The sequence below is a fragment of the Corapipo altera genome, unplaced genomic scaffold, assembly GCF_003945725.1.
Source record: "Corapipo altera isolate COAL_440 unplaced genomic scaffold, ASM394572v1 44, whole genome shotgun sequence".
Classification (NCBI taxonomy): Eukaryota; Metazoa; Chordata; class Aves; order Passeriformes; family Pipridae; genus Corapipo; species Corapipo altera.
The window spans coordinates 17,100,466-17,117,566 of record NW_020884880.1 but is presented as its reverse complement, the minus strand read 5'-3'; the positions used below and the strand labels follow the sequence as shown (position 1 = coordinate 17,117,566).

The 17,101-nt window shown below is 45.0% G+C and overlaps 1 protein-coding gene across 2 annotated transcripts; it reads left to right on the top strand.

Annotated features, from left to right (window-relative positions):
* Positions 1–10: 10 nt before the first annotated feature.
* Positions 11–16,070, top strand: NKIRAS1 (NFKB inhibitor interacting Ras like 1). 2 transcript variants are annotated; one of them, XM_027639015.1, is made up of 5 exons: positions 11–64; positions 1,097–1,190; positions 1,876–2,004; positions 9,963–10,204; positions 13,029–16,070. In XM_027639015.1, exons 1-5 carry the CDS (start codon positions 38–40, stop codon positions 13,266–13,268), a joined length of 732 nt encoding a protein of 243 aa, XP_027494816.1. In that variant the 5' UTR covers positions 11–37; the 3' UTR covers positions 13,269–16,070. The 2 variants fall into 2 exon arrangements, with proteins under 2 accessions (XP_027494816.1, XP_027494817.1); XM_027639016.1 differs by having other exon boundaries at positions 24–64; positions 1,111–1,191; positions 1,878–2,004.
* The last annotated feature ends 1,031 nt before the right edge of the window (positions 16,071–17,101 follow it).

Sequence of the window (17,101 nt, the reverse complement as noted above, 5' to 3'; positions counted from 1 at the left end):
GCCAATGGGAGCGAGGGGGCGTGGCCCGCACGGGTCAATGGGCCCGGCGCGAGGCTCTGCCCAGGTGTGCGTGCGTGCGCGCGCGCGGGGGGCGGGAGGGCGCGCGCTCGGGGGCCGGGGGCGCGCTCGGGGGCTGAGGGCGGGGGCGCGTACCCGGGGCCGGACCTGGGGCGGGGGCTCGGCGAGATGCGACATCCTCTGAAACACCTCCCACCCTCCCCTCCAGATTAGGGACTGGGGGGGGGGACACTTCCCTCAAAATCCTGAAAAGAAGCCTTAAAAAAAAAAAAAATCTCTAAAATAATAATTAAAGAAATCATACGACTATGAGGAACGGCTGAGGCTTGTTTAGTTTCGAGAAGAGGAGGCTCAGCGGGGGCCTTATTGCTCTCTACAACTACCTGAAAGGAGATTGTAGCGAAATGGGGTTCAGTTTCTTCTGCTGTGCCTGCGGTGAGAGGACCAGAGGAAATGTCCTTAAGGTGAGATAGTGGAGATTCAGATTAGATATTAGAAAAAAAAAATTCACTGTTAGGATGGTCAGGCATTGGAATGGTTTGCCCAGGGAGGTGGTGGAGTCACCATCCCTGGAGGTATTTAAGAGGCATCTGAATCTGGATAATGTGGTTTAGGGGTCACAGGGGCAGTGCTGGATTGATGGTTAGACTGGATGATCTTGAAGGCCTCTTCCAACCTTGATGATTCTATTCTGTTCCAAATAATAAACCCTAAGGGCTGAAAAAGCCCTAAAACCAGCTCCCAAACCTTTTCAGTGGGGGGGTAAGGGAGAGGGCACCAGGGAGCCCCCAGAGCTGCAGCCCTGGGGGATGTTCCCTGGCGTAGTGAGCATGAGCAGCCCAGTCTTGGGCCAAGGTTGTGACTTTACCCATCAATCTGCTTCCATCCCTCCTGTGTGCAGCGTCACTGAGTGACCTGGTCTGATGGGTGCCATCCCTACCTATGGCAGGGGGGCTAGAAGGAGAGGATCTTTAATCTCCCCTCTAACCCAAGCCATTCTATGTTTCTATGAGTTAGGCTTTCCCAGCCTGCAATTCCTTCCTACCTGTGGCTGCAGGGTGACCTTTCTGTTTTTCAGTGTATGCTTTGCAGAGCACCCTGGCTTGTGAAGTGTTACTTGGTTAAACTGGAACTGAAGCAGGACAACGCCAGCCCCTCCCGGTCCAAAAAAAGGTACTCTTCATCTCTCTGTGGCAAATGGCTCCAAACAACAAACTGAGTTCGGGCCTGCTGCCCTGCCATGGCTCACTGGCGGAGGGAACTGCCCCAGCTGCTGGACACCTCCTGCTAAAACCAACCCCCACCCATCCAAAGTGATGTAAGGCAGACTGCAAAAACCTGCTTCTGCATTTGCTTTCCATACTTCTGCTTTTAACACTCCTGTTTTGTAGGTCCTAGTCTGTAAAAGCTAGAAACTTTCTGTGGGTGAAATAAAAGGGAGGGAACTACCATTTTCTTGCGTTTCCAGAACCATCCTGGTACCATCAGATACCATCAGGCCCACTGCAAAGCCAGGCAGCCCAATAACACAGTGTTACACACATGCCAACAAACACAGCCCCTGCCCCCGGGGCCTTCCGCGTTTAATCACTCACAGCCTCCCTGAGCCTGACAGGACAAGTGTCGAGGCTGCAGGCAGGCATCAGCACCAGTGGCAGCAGCCGAAAAACCTTAAAAAATGGTGTGGGAGGAAACTCGAGTCCTAAAAATATCAGTCTCTGGCGAGCGCCTGGGAGGGAGCTGTGCCTCCGAGTCACCCGCTGCTTCGCGCTTTGCCTCTCGCTTTCCGTGGGCTCTGCTCCCGCCGGGAGCCGATCCCTGCCGCCGTGCCAGGCTAACAGCCTCCTGTGTCTGCACAGGGCTCGCCTGCCGACTCTGCTCCCTCGGGAAAGATGGGAAAGGGCTACAAAGTGGTGGTTTGTGGAATGGCCTCAGTGGGAAAGACTGCGATTTTGGAGCAGCTTCTCCATGGAAAGCATACTGTTGGTGAGACATTTTTACTTTTGGGGGGAGGTTGTTTCCTTTTCCAGTGTTTTGTTCTGTGTGGGCCCCAAAACACCAGTAACTGAGGTGAAAGAGAATTGCACTGAAGTGAAGGAGAAAATTCATGTGGTTTTGTTGCATCTTTGGGCAGTTCTTGAAATTCATAGTCACTTATAGGCAGATTTTTAAAAGAGCCTTGGAGAAGAACCCTTTCCGTGATGTTCCCAGTTATAAAACACGTGAATGTTTAAAAAGAAACAAACACAGAAAACAGGTGATGTGCTTGCTGCCTATTAACATAAGAAATATCTCGTTCCCTGAAGGACGCCATAGGTGCCTGAAAAATAAATAGATGTCACATGATGAGTGGAGACACTGTTTAGACTTCTGTTTCATCTTCTTAAAGCTTTATTTTGCTTGGTTTTGGCTAACATTTAATCAAAGCTCTGGCAAGAAAAACAGCTAAGCTTTAGGTTCCACATTCTATGCTGAACTTTGAAGGCCAAGTGTCTCAGCTCTCAAAGAAATCCTCCTGTGGAAAATAGACTTGACAGTGGAGCAGGGTGTGTTTGAGATTTGCTGTGCACAAAAGAAAGGGAACAAAGGCAAAACCGGCATGTTTCCCTCTGTTTCCACATGACTTGGCTTTGAGAGGAAAGGCAATGGTCATTAAGCTGACAAATTATTCCTGCCTCACCCAGAAACAAGGGGTGGCACCAGGGTTTTTGACAGAAGATGCCTAGTCACTATATATCTTTTTCTTGAGTTGTTAAATTAGACCTTGGTATAAGTTACTGCATATACACCAGGATTTCTAGAATGACACTTTGCAGCACTGCACCTTTAAAATGCGTGGATGGGAGGAATTTGCTGGCAAAGCGTGATACAGAACTGCGTGCTAATACCCGTGTTTAAAAGGAGGATTTCCTCTAATGTTGCAGCAACATCTGTTTCCAGCATCCTATCGAGTGCTACGCACGTAGCCCCGTGTAGCTTTCAACGTGAAGGTTGCAAAACCTGGAGGCTGAAGGTTTTTCCCTGTGCTACCAACCTGCCTCTCCTCCGCGTTGGGCTGGGTGATTGTCAGGGACACCCGAGCAGCATGAGCAAGGCCACGTTACTTAAATCGTATTGCCTTGCATTAATTCCTGCCTCCTATTAGCAACCCAGGCAGGAAGGATATTCGGGTGTTGCTGATCAGAGGAGCTATTTATGGAACCAGCCATGTACATGATTATACAACGTCATGGATACTGGCTGACATAACCGGAGGGAGACCTTGTGCCTGGGGTTTAGCTGTGGGTGTCCCTCTGCCGCTCCCAAATGCTCTGCTCCATCTTGGCCATTTAGAAATGCAGACCTCCACCTACCACATCTTGAAAAGATCAGTTTTCCTTTCCTGCAGCTCGTCTCTTATTTTTCGGAATTATCAGAAAGAGAGGGAGCAGCTGGGGAGAAGGAAGAAGGTAGTCTCCTGGCTTCTATGATTTTGATCAAATCTTATTCCCAAGACATTCAGAGAAGAGGGCAAATAGTAGGGTCAAGATCAAGATGTGGAGAGGGCTCATTATGGAGCCACTGCAGCCCCAAAGGATGAGAGACTGTGGCTCAGCAGTTTTGATGTCACTTGTGTGGGCCATCAGGCACATTTCGGGGGGTGGACTGGTAAATTGGTGGTTTTGGCAGTCCTCCTGAGTGGTCACTATCCTCTCTGCCTCTTCCTCAGTACATGGGCAGTTGTGGCAGAGGGTGCCTGAAGTATGGGCTGGTGAAAATGGTTGCCATAAGATCTTCTTCCACTCTGTACTGATTTAGCCCTCAAACTGCAGAGGCAGGACACCACTGTGAGGGTCTCACTGAGCAAGGACAGAGTTTGAGGAATGGCGAGTCTTTGAGTGCTTCTTAGCTGAGCTGCTTTAAACTGTACAGACTCATTGCTGGTGCTACCATTGCAGGGGTGGCCCTTCCACGCTTGAAACATGATTACTGGGTCATGATGCTCATTTCCTAAAGCTTGCGAGCTCCAGAAAGCTGACATGTACATTCTGGCTTCTGGCCTTTTTGGCAGGAGGCAAAAAAGACTAGTGTGTTTGCTGAAAGCCTGTCTGTTCAGAGCCAACCAACAAGGCAGCTCACCGGGCATGGCAACATGGACACAAGCTGTTTCAAAACCTGTGCTTCCTGACTGACGTCAGGAGCAGCTCCGTGGCTGGTCTGAGGGCCAGGGAGCCGTGGGGAGGACTGCTGAGCCAATGCATGGAGTCTTTCCATTTTGATGGCATGCACATCCTCCTCCCAGTGACAAGAGGCATGCCTGAACTTAGTTGGAGGCTCAGAGCACAAGGTCTGGTGCCATTCTCTGAAGTGTCACAGCCATTGTGTCAATACACGAGAGGTTCCTCCTGGCTGTAAATCAGCCGTGTGTCTATGTCAGTGCTCATGTGCCTCCTGTTGACTTTCCTGTAAAAAGAGTGGAGACACAGCTGCTGTCAGAGAAGTGATTGGAGTCCTTGGAGGTTTAACGCTGCTATGTAAAACCCTTGGCTTGGAGCCCATGCTCCTGGCTGTGTGCTTGGTGATGTTGCTGTGAACCCAGTTGCACTGTGTTTCTTTACCTAGAAAAATGTGCAACTTCAAGTCTCCCTGGCTTGTCACCGATGAAGTCCCTAAGTGCCACTGTTGCTCACACGGTCAGCAGCTAACACTCTTGCAAAGGCACTAAATTACTTGAGGTCAAAGAGGAAAAAGTACTCAGGAGGGAGGAATAACTCTGTAGCATGTGAGCAACAATGTGTGGTACTGGATATTGTGCTAGGCTTTAAACTGCAAGAGAAGCTGTTTGCCTTGTGCCCCAGGATAGGAAGGGAGAGGGCAAAAAGATGAGAGATGCTCTCAGAGCCACATAAAATAATGTATATATTGCGTGGCAGACTCTCTTGCTAAACTAATACAAGGAATCAGAAAAAACCACAAAAGGAGATGTTTGAAATGGGTGCAGATTTAGCTTTGCATCATGTAGGGACTATATTGCCATAGGTCAGGACAAATAGTTGTTAAGAATTGCACATATGTATATGACACCTATAAATGCACAGCAGTGTGCCCAGGGGGCCAAGAAGGCCAATGGCATCCTGGCTTGTGTCAGAAATAGTGTGGTCAGCAGCACCAGGGCAGTGATTGTCGCCCTGTGCTTGGAACTGATGAGGCCACAACTCAAATCCTGTGCTCAGTTTTCAGCCCCTCACAACAAGAAGGACATTGAGGTGCTGGAGTGGGTCCAGAGAAGGACAGCAGAACTGGTGAAGGGTCTGGAGCACAAGTCCCATGAGGAGCAACTGAGAGTTCTTTAGCCTGGAGAAAAGGAGGCTTAGGGGGAACTTTATCGCTCTCTACAACTGCATGAAAGGAGGTTGGAGCAGGTGAGAGTTGGGTCTCTCCCAAGTAACAAGCAACAAGACAAGAGGAAATGGCCTCAATTAATGCCAGGGGGGGTTTAGATTTGATATTAGGAAAAATTTCTTCACTAAAAGGGTGGTCAGGCATTGGAACAGGCTGCCCAGGGAAGTGATGGAATCACCATCCCTGGAAGTGTTCAAAAAACACATAGGTGTGGCACTTGGGGACACGATTTAGTAGTGGGCTTGGCAATGCTGGGTTAACACTTGGACTTGATCATCTTAGAGGTCTTTTCCAGCCTTAACTATTCTATGATTCTGTGATTGCCTGGTACCTGGGATGGGAAATGTCATGAAATGGGTTTTTGACTGGCAGTAGAAGATTATCCCACTAAATACCTGTGGTATGTGGCACTGCTTGGCCTGACCTCTCTTGACTAGACTAACAGGAGAGTTGTTGCCTTAACTTTGGCATGGGATATATCTGTGAAAAGGATAGTTATTTTTCCTTAAGCAGTGTCCCTGTTCAGTGATGGTGCAGAAAGGAGTCTTCCTTCTGCCTTTACCTCAAAACCTATGGTAAATCTTATCAGCTTAACAGAAGGAGATGAGAACTCTTCCTATAGAACATTTATCTCTGCCTCCTGGCTGTGTAAATAGCTGGTATGGCCAGGTTATTCACAAGCAGCTACTTCAGATCCTCTTACTAAGTAGGAATGAAAACACCATGTATTACTGTGGTAGAACCCATAATGAGAGAATTTGCCTCACTTGGTCGAGCTGGAGGGATTGGGGTTTTGGCTTATACAGCTCATAAGATGTGGAGGCTAATTAACCTAATTATGCATTCATAGAATCATAGAATGGTTTGGGTTAGAAGGGACCTTAAAGATCATCTCCTTCCAATTCCCTTTCCATGGGCAGAGATACCTTTTTACATATTTGCTTCTTAAATTAAAACTACCTCATGATAGAGGTGCAGTCAGCTTTGCATTTTAGAAAGATGAAAATGGAGCTGAATGTGTGCAACCAAGGGTCACAACCTGGCTACTCGTTAGCAGCTAAATCTAAATAGACTAGCTCCTTTTGAGATCTGCCCAGTTCTTCTCTAAATCAGGGATCCTCTGATAGACTGTCATTTGAGACCTAAGTAAGCAAAGCCCCTTATCCTGCAGTTTGCAAACATAAGAAATAGCAGGCTTTAGAAGGTCTTTGCTGTATTCCTCCAGAAAAAGGGAAAACGAGATTACATAGATCTTCAAAAGTACTTAAGAAGACTCAAAATTTGCACTGCATTATATTCAAGATTCAATTGTGAACTTATGAAATTCCATCCATCTTGAAATTTTGATTTACTTTGGTATTTACAGTACATCTGCCATGCCAGGCCTGAGTGTGCAGTATTCATTAGTATATTGAGCCTTTTCTTTACCTCATTGGGAAACCACAAAGGTTTGAACACCATCCAATTTATGACTGAGGCTTCCCCTTGCAGTTCCTCTGTGTCAGCAGTTGGTAACATAGACAAAGACCCTTCTGCCTCTCCTAAGATTTTCACCAGCTAAGTAGGCGTTGGAGAATGGCATCACTCCTGTCTATTCCTCCTTCCCCTTCCTAACTTTTTTATACCTTTAGTTTTCAAAGAAAGCATGAGATTGTGCACTGTCTTGTCAGTTCCCCTTTACCCCTGTAACTTCTGAACCTGAAAGATGGTTCACTGTAGTGCTCTCCTCCAAAGAAAATCTACTCAAGCTGGCAGCAGTCTGCAGGGCAGTAACTTCCCAGCACAAGCTGCCCTTGCCCACTCAGGTAGCAAAGGTGGGAGTGTGCCTGGGGATGCCAGTGAAGGGAAGGAGAACCAGGGTTCTTGTGGCAGGGAGGATTGGATGGTGCCAGCACCTTTCTAGGACTCTGACACAATTAATCTTAAAACAACTTGCCTGGAGCATGTTTGAATGGATACCAGGAAAGCGTGTGAATGGGACAGTACTAACAAGAAGTGTAAATATCATTGTGTAGTGATATGACCGTGGTGGAACGACCTTGTCTGGGGTGACGTAGCCCACGGAGGAAGACCCCTTTACCTGTGTCAAGGGGCCGAGGGAGCTTGGATACCTCCCTCGTGAGTGCTGGCAGAAATCCAGCCACAGCTGCTACATGCATGAGAAGAAGAAACCTGCTGCCTTGGAAGATACTCCTGCTGTTCAGAGACTGAAAGGGATCTGTCCTTCTTTCCCTCCTGGGCTTTTATTTGGAGGAGAGAAGAGATCTGATCCATTGTAAATACTATGTGTCATGGTAGAGATAGTTGTGATTTTGTGTATAATGTATTATGATATTTATTTGTACAGTCATTGTAATATATTCCCTTTCCCCCATTCTGAGTCTGGTTGTGTTTTGTCTGGAAAAACCCATCTCACATTGGGATGAGATGTGGGAGGGGGGATGGAGCTAGGGAATTGGATTTTGGGGTATCTCAAACTATGACACATTGTCAGTAAGATGTGGCTAATACATGGTCTGGGCTTTACAGGCAAGGCCTTGAATAAGGTGGCACAGGTATTTCTAAAAATTATCTGTGTTTACTTAGGAAATTACTTGCATATACTGCCTCCCCCAGTGCACGTAGGTGAAATTTCACCTCTGGAATCTGATAATGGTACATAAATTCCAACTCCCTCCTAAGAGGACCCCCTATTTCATATCAAAATTTGTTGTTCTATTCTGCTGAGTTAAATCCCAGGTCTTAAATTTCCCTCTTCATTTTCAAATAGGATGTTAAAGACACAATTTTCACTGCTGCTTTTAATGCCATTGGGAAGAGATTGCCACAGGATAACGTGGATATATTAGATGTCATTGAATTACAGTGCAGCATTTAGATGACAAAAAACTGTACAACATTATTCATTGTTTTCTAAAAAGAAATCTTAGGTACTTATGGTTCATTCCTTCTTGCCAAAGCTGTATTTACTGATTTCCTTGACCTGTCTGTATGATGCAATGAGGCAGAGCAAGAACATAGTGCTATGTCTATACGACAGTGCTATATCCAGAAAGGGCTCCATTACTACCTCAGTCTTTAAAAATACCCCTATAACACATTCCACAACCCCACAGAATGCATTTGTGCTTCCTTTTTTTATTAACCTTTGTTTTGATCTTCTGTTCTTAGTTTTGCTCCCACACATTAGCAGGCTATATTTGGAGGCGAGATAAATTAAATCATTGGAAACCTAATAAGAGTTTAATCTATGAAGACTGCGCAGAGAGGGGCAAAAAGAACAGCTTGTGCCACTTTCCTGCACAGGAATGCTGCATACATCATGGGAAACCATCAGCGTGGGTGGAATGCTTTAGCTTCTTTGTCAATGTGAAGTATTTTGAATAGTGTCATTGAATATAGCAAAATCCTTATTTTCACAGGCCAGATAATCCCTTGTGTTTCCTTAAACAATGCACTAAAATGGTCCCTTTTTGGCAGACAGAGAGAATAATGCAGGACTCATTACTGTAGCCCTGCAACAGCAAACAATTGTATATAGGAGTGCAGTGGAGGCAAAAACATGGATTGCAGAGGGTTTATATGAATACTTAAAATCAACTCTGAAAGGGGCCCAGCTACACTATACATAGGATGTTTGGACCTGTAGCCTTATGCACCTGCATCCAGGAGGAACACAAAGCTAAGGTGATTTATGTGTTTCTGGGTTTGTCTTGGGGAAAAAAAAATCATTTGAATTAGTTCAAAGCAAGCTGCCTTGAATTACCTCACATTTACTAGGGGTAGAAGAGGAGGGAAGGAGGGCCAGTATGCAGACGGTCACCATGGAACGGGTGATACACGTATCAAAGCTTATTACGTTGTGCATGCTCTTACCTTGCAGTAAAGGAACTTGCTCCTATTAGCAAATCTGAGTCATTTTAAATCCCTAGGGGATGGAAAAAGCTCACTGTGCATTTGAGTAAATAGAGTATGCAACTTTTTTTGTATGCAAACATCCCCTTCCCTTTCTGGCTTGGTTTCACTTGTTAGTTAGATGTACCACCAATGCACATTCATTCCCAGAATTATTCCTTTGGCTGCTGCTTCTGCAGTGTGACCCAGCTCATTATGAAGCAAAGAAGTAGGCTTATGATGTTAGTACTTGCTATCTGGTGTTTCTCAGCTGCTCTTCCAAAAGGGTATGTTTGGGCAGGCCTGTTTGCAGCATGTTTGGCACAGGACTGGTACACTGGGTGGTTGGAGTTTGGAAAACCTGGAGGGAGAACACACATCTTATCCTATTCTGAATGTGCACGTTGTATAGATTAATTTTACAGGCATAATCATGTGCTTATACATTAGGTGGTTGTATTTACAGTGATGCTAGTGGAAACAGCTAGTGTGGTCATCTATGAATACAACCCTCCATGGGAATGCCAGGAAAGGCTGAGTCCAGGTCAAGTCACACAAGAAAACATGCACTGAAAGCTGTTATGGGGTAAATTCTGCTGTCCTGCAAATAATTCTTATAGTGGTGCTTTACCTATAGCAGTTGAACTTTCCTACTTGTTTTCAAACAGGCTTAGAAGAGGGTGCCACAATGGAAGACGTGTATTTGGCGTCGGTGGAGACAGACCGAGGTGTGAAGGAACAGTTACGGCTTTATGACACCAGAGGTCTGCAGGAGGGCGTAGAATTGCCAAAACACTATTTCTCTGTTGCTGATGGCTTTGTTCTGGTGTATGCTGTGACCAGCCTTGAAGCCTTCCAAAGAGTTGAACTGCTCAAAAAGGAGATCGATGTCTCTAGGGACAAAAAGGAGGTAAATGCATGGTTGGCTAAATGCTGTATCAGTGATAGGAAGTTAAGATGGCAAAGAATAGATTTTGTTTCTGTAAAACTCGCATACAAAGGAAAACAAATGTACCCACAGCCTTGGGCAACGCAGCAAAAGGAAGCTTTCTCATGGTGGAGGAGTCTCATTCACATGCCATGCAGGTCATTCAGAAGAATGCTTTTTGTTTTCTCTTCCTTATTTCCTGTAATAGAGCTAAAATTCAGTCAGCTGAATGCACCAGCCAGGACACTTATGACTAATAAAACATATGGTCTACAGCAGTGCAGCTCATATGTTTTCTTAGATATTGTACAGGGGAAGTCAAGTGCATGGAATAATATAGCGAAGGGCATTATCTTTGTTTGTTTTGTATTCATGTACTTGATGGCTTGCAAACTAGTGTAATTGACAATGGGTCTCCCAGACATTAGTCAATTGGCAAAGCAGCTTTAATGTATTTTAACAACCATATTGAATCAATTCAATTGTGTGAAATGACTGCTCTATTTTCCCTTAGAAAGCAGCTAGTGTTTTCAGCTGACAGTGTTCCAGCTTAGCTAAACAAATATAACTTGCATGTGGCATTAGCATTATGGCTTTTCCTACAATATCTTTATATTCTCAAGTAGTTTTCTCTGCTAAAAGTCTTTGGCCCACAGCTTTCCAAATGCCTGTTTTATGCTGTTTGGGGAAAAAAAAGTGCATGAAGAATTAATTGGATAATGGTAGGGAGAGACTTTCCAAGAATGTTACTTGTTTTGTACTGACAGCACACAGGGTGGTAGAGGAAGGCAGGCTCAAGTTTGACAGCAGAACGAATGTGCAGTCACAGGAGAGGTATGTTAGCTGGTAGGGCTGGTGTGAGCTGCAGACTGTCACGTATATCAGGGATACGGGAGTCAATCATAACTCCCCTGCAGGGCAAGGAAAGGTGGACAAGCAGGAAATTTTTCCCAGGTGCTGTGTTTTGTGAGGGCCCTGATTTGTTACTCTACAGCATGTTGTAATGAGGAGAGGGAGTCACAGCTCCAACAGGATCTGCATCCTGCTGTTCTGTGTTACCTGTCAGAACTTCTCTCTCACTGCATGCAGGTATTTTAGAAAACAGACAGTTTGCTTATCCTTTTGTGATTTTGACTGAGGATAACATAGTCAAAAGAGTGGTGCCCACAATAAGATGGATAAATTAGTTTCATTCCTGTGATTTCTAATCCATATAAAGTAGGCTTTGAAACACAGAAGGTGAGATCAGAAGTCCTATCTTAAGATAGCTGGTAATCAGTGGATCAATGATTCTATGACTTAAAGTTTGGGCTCTAATAGAATGAATCCTTAACTGAATTAGGAATGTATGTGCTTCTGAGCTGGTAGAACTTCAACTTGCTGAGTGGCACAGTCCTCTGTTGTGTGGTAGATGACAGAAAGCACTGATGGCTGGTTCCTTGTCTCTGCTGGTGGTAGGGGTTCTCCAGCATGCTTAAAGTCTGGCCAAATTTTACACTGCATAGAGGTTGTGTCTGTTATACTGACAGGGTTACCCATAGATAAATTCAGTTGGAGCATGTGATAAATGCACATGAAGATTATAGCTTCTTTCAAAGCCTTCACAGAGGGGAAAAAAAAAACCCAAACAGCATTGTTTCAAACACCCTGGGCTGCTGTAGAAAAGAAAGGAAGCCTCAGACCTCACAGGAACAGGACAAACGGCTCTAGCTGGAAAGAAACAGAAGACATCCTGGCGTTAGCCTGATGAACAGGAAAGAGCAAGCAGGTGTGGCCACAGCAAAACCCACAAATCATCAGTAAGAGAGGACTTTATGACTTGATCTCCGTCAAACCACTAGTGTAGAGATGAAACCAGAGTCTGACTGAGGACCTTGAACTGTACATGTAGGCATGGTTTCCCCTAAGAGCTGATGCTGGTAAAACATTTTTAGATAATGGTTAGCTTAAAATAAGGAGGAGCAGTAACTTCACATGTCCAGCACTACTTTCAGCACTTCCTAGAACTGAAATACTGGGAAGGCTGCATATACCTACTGAGCTCAGCCACCCTGTACTGTCTCGGTCATACAGAAGGCACTTGGTGGATCCTTACAGCTGTGAATCTGACTTGATACCACTGTGCTGCTCCACTTGGCTAATAACCAGCTGCTCTTGAAACTGCTTCCCAGAGGACAGTGCTGGTGCTTATCTGCCCCTTTCAGCAGACTGTCCCTGCTTCGTGGCTCTTGGTGCCTGGGGCGGGACAGCCAGTGGGGCCGGGCTGGGAGAGGGGCCCAGCAGCCCAGCCTGCCCGGGCCACTGGCACGGTTGGCTTTATTTATATTGTGGGCTGGGGCTTGGAAAAGAAACAAACAAGGCAAAATCCACAGCTGTGGGGTCCAGGCTTTCTCTGCTGCCGTGCATTTTTTCATGTCTTAAGCATCTGCTGCTCTGACCTACTCAGATGTCATGCTCTTATCATTTGCCTAGGACAGCTCAATTGCCAAGTAAGTGGAGAATCAGGCTGTTTAACTTTGGATCTCTCTGGTATTGTTTCCCTTCCAAGCAATTGGTGGGGGGAGCAGGGTGGGGAGAAGGGGGAAGTCTTGCATATCCTATGACGAAAACAAGCTCCCAACCCACAAGTAGATGAGGCTAATTCAAATCACAGACCCTGATCTTCCAAACTACATGCAACTTACCTTGTGCCAGGGCTAAGTTAAAGGACATGTCTGAACTGTGTAGCTACTTGCTTGCTGTTTAAAAGGATTGTGACTGATGGATGGTTTTGGTATAAAGCTCACCCTTCTTGTTTGGTTTGTAGGTAACAGTTATTGTCTTGGGAAACAAAACTGACCTCCTGGACCAAAGGCAAGTGGAAACAGAAGCAGCACAGCAATGGGCAAGGGCTGAGAAAGTGAGACTGTGGGAAGTGACTGTGACAGATCGGAAAACACTGCTTGAACCCTTCACCTTCTTAGCTAGCAAACTGTCCCAGTCCCAGAACAAATCAACATTTCCCTTGCCTGGAAGGAAGAGCAAAGGGAATAACTGTGATAACTAGGCTAGCCTAGCATTGTCTCCTGCTGCCAGGTCCCAGTCTAAGTCCTTTTTGTGCCATTTGCTTCTTGCAGTTTCACTTAAAGCAATAATCTCATTCAGCAATAAAATCAGCAAGATTATAGCTAAGAGGTATCCTTCCTTCTCACAGACTTGGCTTGAAAAAAACCTGAAAAAGTTCTTCATGAGAGCAGTTATCTTGCAACAAGGGTTATGAAGACAAAAGGGATAGATGGACACCTCTCTATCAGGGGCTTTTAATATGCCTGGATGCAGCCATGTTGAGGGACAAATCAACAAGCTTACCATTAAGCAATGGCCTTGCAGATCTGTAGCCTCTAGTCACAAATAGTATTAGCTGCAATAAAGCAATTTGGAGAGACAGTATGTTTGAAATGGCAGTAGTTCTTTTACCTTGACCTTAAATAGGGCCACAAAGCATACTGATGCTGCAGAAGGCTGAGGTCAGTGTCTTGTTGCAGGAGAAGGGTATGGGGAAGGAAAATGATTACCAGATTTAGCCACTGATATTCTGCTAGTGTCTGGAAGGAAGAAAAAACCCCAAAATCATACAAAAACACCCCTCACATCTTCTGGGAAATACCCTGACATGAAGCTTGTCAACAAAGTCTGGCAATCAGTGCTTCCAGCTCAAGAACTCATTTGTACAAACCAGAAAAGCTCTCAGAGCACTCCTTAATTTAACTGCGACCTGACGGACAAGATAGCTGTATGTGGGTTTGTTCCAGCATGTCCAGTACAAATCAGTCACAGTCACATAGGTGATAATTGTACTGAGAAATTATACAGGGCAATTTTGTATGCAGGAGGTACTGCCTGGGCTCTGCTTAGTGCATTGCATAACACCCCTACCCGGCTGCTCAGCCAAGCTGCAGCAATCCACCCCCTGTACGAAGCTACAGGCCAGATAATAACTGGTACAAAGTGCTGTACTGCTCCGTGACAGCGGGCCAGGGAGTGTAGGGGGCTGCCTTTTGGGACTATCCTCATGGAAAACACCCAGAAATACCTGTACCAAACAGGTTTGGACCTATCATGCTGCACATTGTACAGCAGCAGGAGCACAACTGGATGTGCTGTGTTAACTCAGTGCTGGTAAAGGTAAACCTGTGCTGCAGGAATCTGCTGTCCTAGGTCAGCCTGTCAGTAAAGTTAACAAAAGGGGATATATATAGAGGGACAGAATGAGCAACTGTTCCCAGAGACAGTGGCCAGTTTTTGGCATCTTAACAACCTCCTGTACTAAAAGATGCTACCTTTTCTTTATATTTGAAGACGAGAGCAGGGAGAGGGAATGAACCTAAATACCCAGTTCCTGCATTTTTCACTGCTGTTTTGAACAAATACTGAGAATTCCACTGTGAATCAGCAAAACCACAAGCAGTATTTGCAGTGTCATATCATAACTGCTAAATAGTGCACTTAATGATCACAATTAAGCTTATAGTATTGCTCTTCCTGAATACTGGTTAATAAGGTCTGTCAGCATTACTGATGTCAGAGCAGCAGTACACTTCACTAAAAACGAAGCAGGTATCCCTACCATTATACTGAAGGTAGATGAAACTGTTTATGTGCTTTGCTCAATATAGTTTGGATTGCTGTGGCCAAGGAGTAAGATAAGAGACCAATTATGAATGAGCAAGCTCCTGCACTGCCCTGCTAGAAACATACAATTGTTTCCATTGCAACACTGCAGCTGAGTAAGCACTACAGCATGACCTCCTCCAGCCTGGCTAGTAATAGTCATTGTCCCCAGTGATGCTGCAGGACAACACCCACTACTCACTCATTTCCTACTGAACACACGTGTACTCCAGGCTACTCCCTGCCCAGAAAACTCCACATCTGCCTGCATGCTTGGGAAGTAGAGGCAACTTCAGAGCAGCAGCGGTTCACCTCCTTGCTGCAACCTCTTACCAAGGAATGGGTCACGTTCCCCTTCTTCAGCTCTGCAGAATCCTTCTTCTAGAAGGGACTTGAATCAGCTTTGGATGAATCAAAATATGTGAAGACATCTACTAACATCACATCATCACTGAAGCTCACCCTTGAGCAAAGGGAGCACAGGTTGACAAGTCCGAATTAACTTAAAACGTGTGGAGATGGAAAGAATGGAGATGACTGGTTCCTGTCCAGCTCTGCACGCCGCAGACTCAGTGCCAATTCTACTGCCAAGACTGATGTCACCTGTAGGCTGCCAGAGCTGTGCAGTGGAAGTGTAGCTTGCTCACCTGCTCCCCTGGACTTCCTGGACTTGACAATATTTTAAGACAAGCAAGACAAAAAAGATCTTCTAAGTGACTGAGGCCATTTTTTCAAATAGGTTATATAAAGGCAAACACGTTATCTTTCATTTGGCTAATTCCCTAGAAATGAGTTTAGATCATTCAATGCATTCACATAAAAAACCACCACCCACTGTTTTCTTTCATAAGCTTACTCTGATGCTTTTTAAGCACTCAAATAATCTATTCTAAATACCATAGCATTTTATTGACAAGTGATGGAAAATGTAGTGTCTCCTCTGCAAACAATATACATACAGTGGCTGGTACTGAGTGAAAATGAAACTTGCTGTAGTACAGTTTTGCATAGGGTTAATAAGTAAAGTACAGAGTAGTTTAAAGGGCAGAACACGTATTTTGTTCTTACTGTTCCACTGACTCAAACCCTGTTCTAGGTCACTGGGATCACTTACCTTCTGCAAAGCTAGAGTCCCTTCACGAGCTAATGGGGAAAAATTGTTAAAAAGAAGAAAAATAAATTAGTAAATTGTACTATCTTTCTCTGTTCTTCTTAAACCTCTATCCTGCTGAATACCCACTGTACAGATCAGTCACCTTCACCAGCTACAACAGTTAATTTGGCATGTCCTGGCAGCACAAAGCAAGAAGCTGGCAAACACCTACTGATATTTAACCATTTACATCTTTACTCAGTAAAGGAGAGGAGGGAAAGATGACCAGAGATGCTCCTGGTGTGCTGTAGCTATATACCAAACAGCTGAGAGGGCTCATACACCTAAACATACACATAAACATACCCACAGCCACCCAGCAAAGGAAAGGGCACCTCTAATTAACAGCTTACTTTGGACCAAGTTAGATTGGGTCTGTATCTAGATAGGAAGAAAAGTATGTAAATAAAATATATATGGAATTTATTTTAAAGTACCAACCCAAATCCGAGAGTGCAGATGACCACGTGGCACCCAGAAGAATTTCACAAGGTGAAGTACTCGCCATGTGAAAATCAATCTGTGCTTCCGGCCTTTACCTTAAGGGAGTGGTCTGAAATGCCATATCCACAACTAACTGCCCTGTTGCTACACACCTCAGTGTAAACACCATGTCTCTAGGAGATAATCTTTATAGGTAGTTAAAAGATCTACAGATTAAGTCTCCTTTACAGTGTCTCCTGCTAGCTTACCAGGACACGATTCCTTCTCTTCCAAGTCCAAATAGACCACTCCATCAGAAAAGCATCAAGATATTTTTTATTTCCTTTTACCTCCTGCCTCTTTTCCTTCTAGATTGCTTACACTTTTCCAGTTGTACTTTCACAAAACATGCCACTCCTGAAGAGGCAATGCTGTGAAAACTTCCACTAAAAAGTAACTATCATGGATTCTGTGGTATGTTACCTCCTCATGGCCATGGCCCTGCACAACACTTAAGACAGTGAACAGTTGCAAAGGTCTTATGCTGTCATTCATTGTATGGTTGTCTAGAACTGTCTTCCCAAAATAGCAGCAGTCAGTGCACTCACCTGCAGATCTCCCTTGCCTTAACCATACTGTAATCATCAAAGAGT

Coding starts and splice junctions, on each gene's coding strand:
- NKIRAS1 (XM_027639015.1), top strand. CDS start 38: ATGGGCCCGGCGCGAGGCTCTGCCCAG. Junction 65..1,096: donor CGGCGCGAGGCTCTGCCCAG/GTGTGCGTGCGT, acceptor TCTGTTTTTCAG/TGTATGCTTTGCAGAGCACC. Junction 10,205..13,028: donor TCTCTAGGGACAAAAAGGAG/GTAAATGCATGG, acceptor TTTGGTTTGTAG/GTAACAGTTATTGTCTTGGG.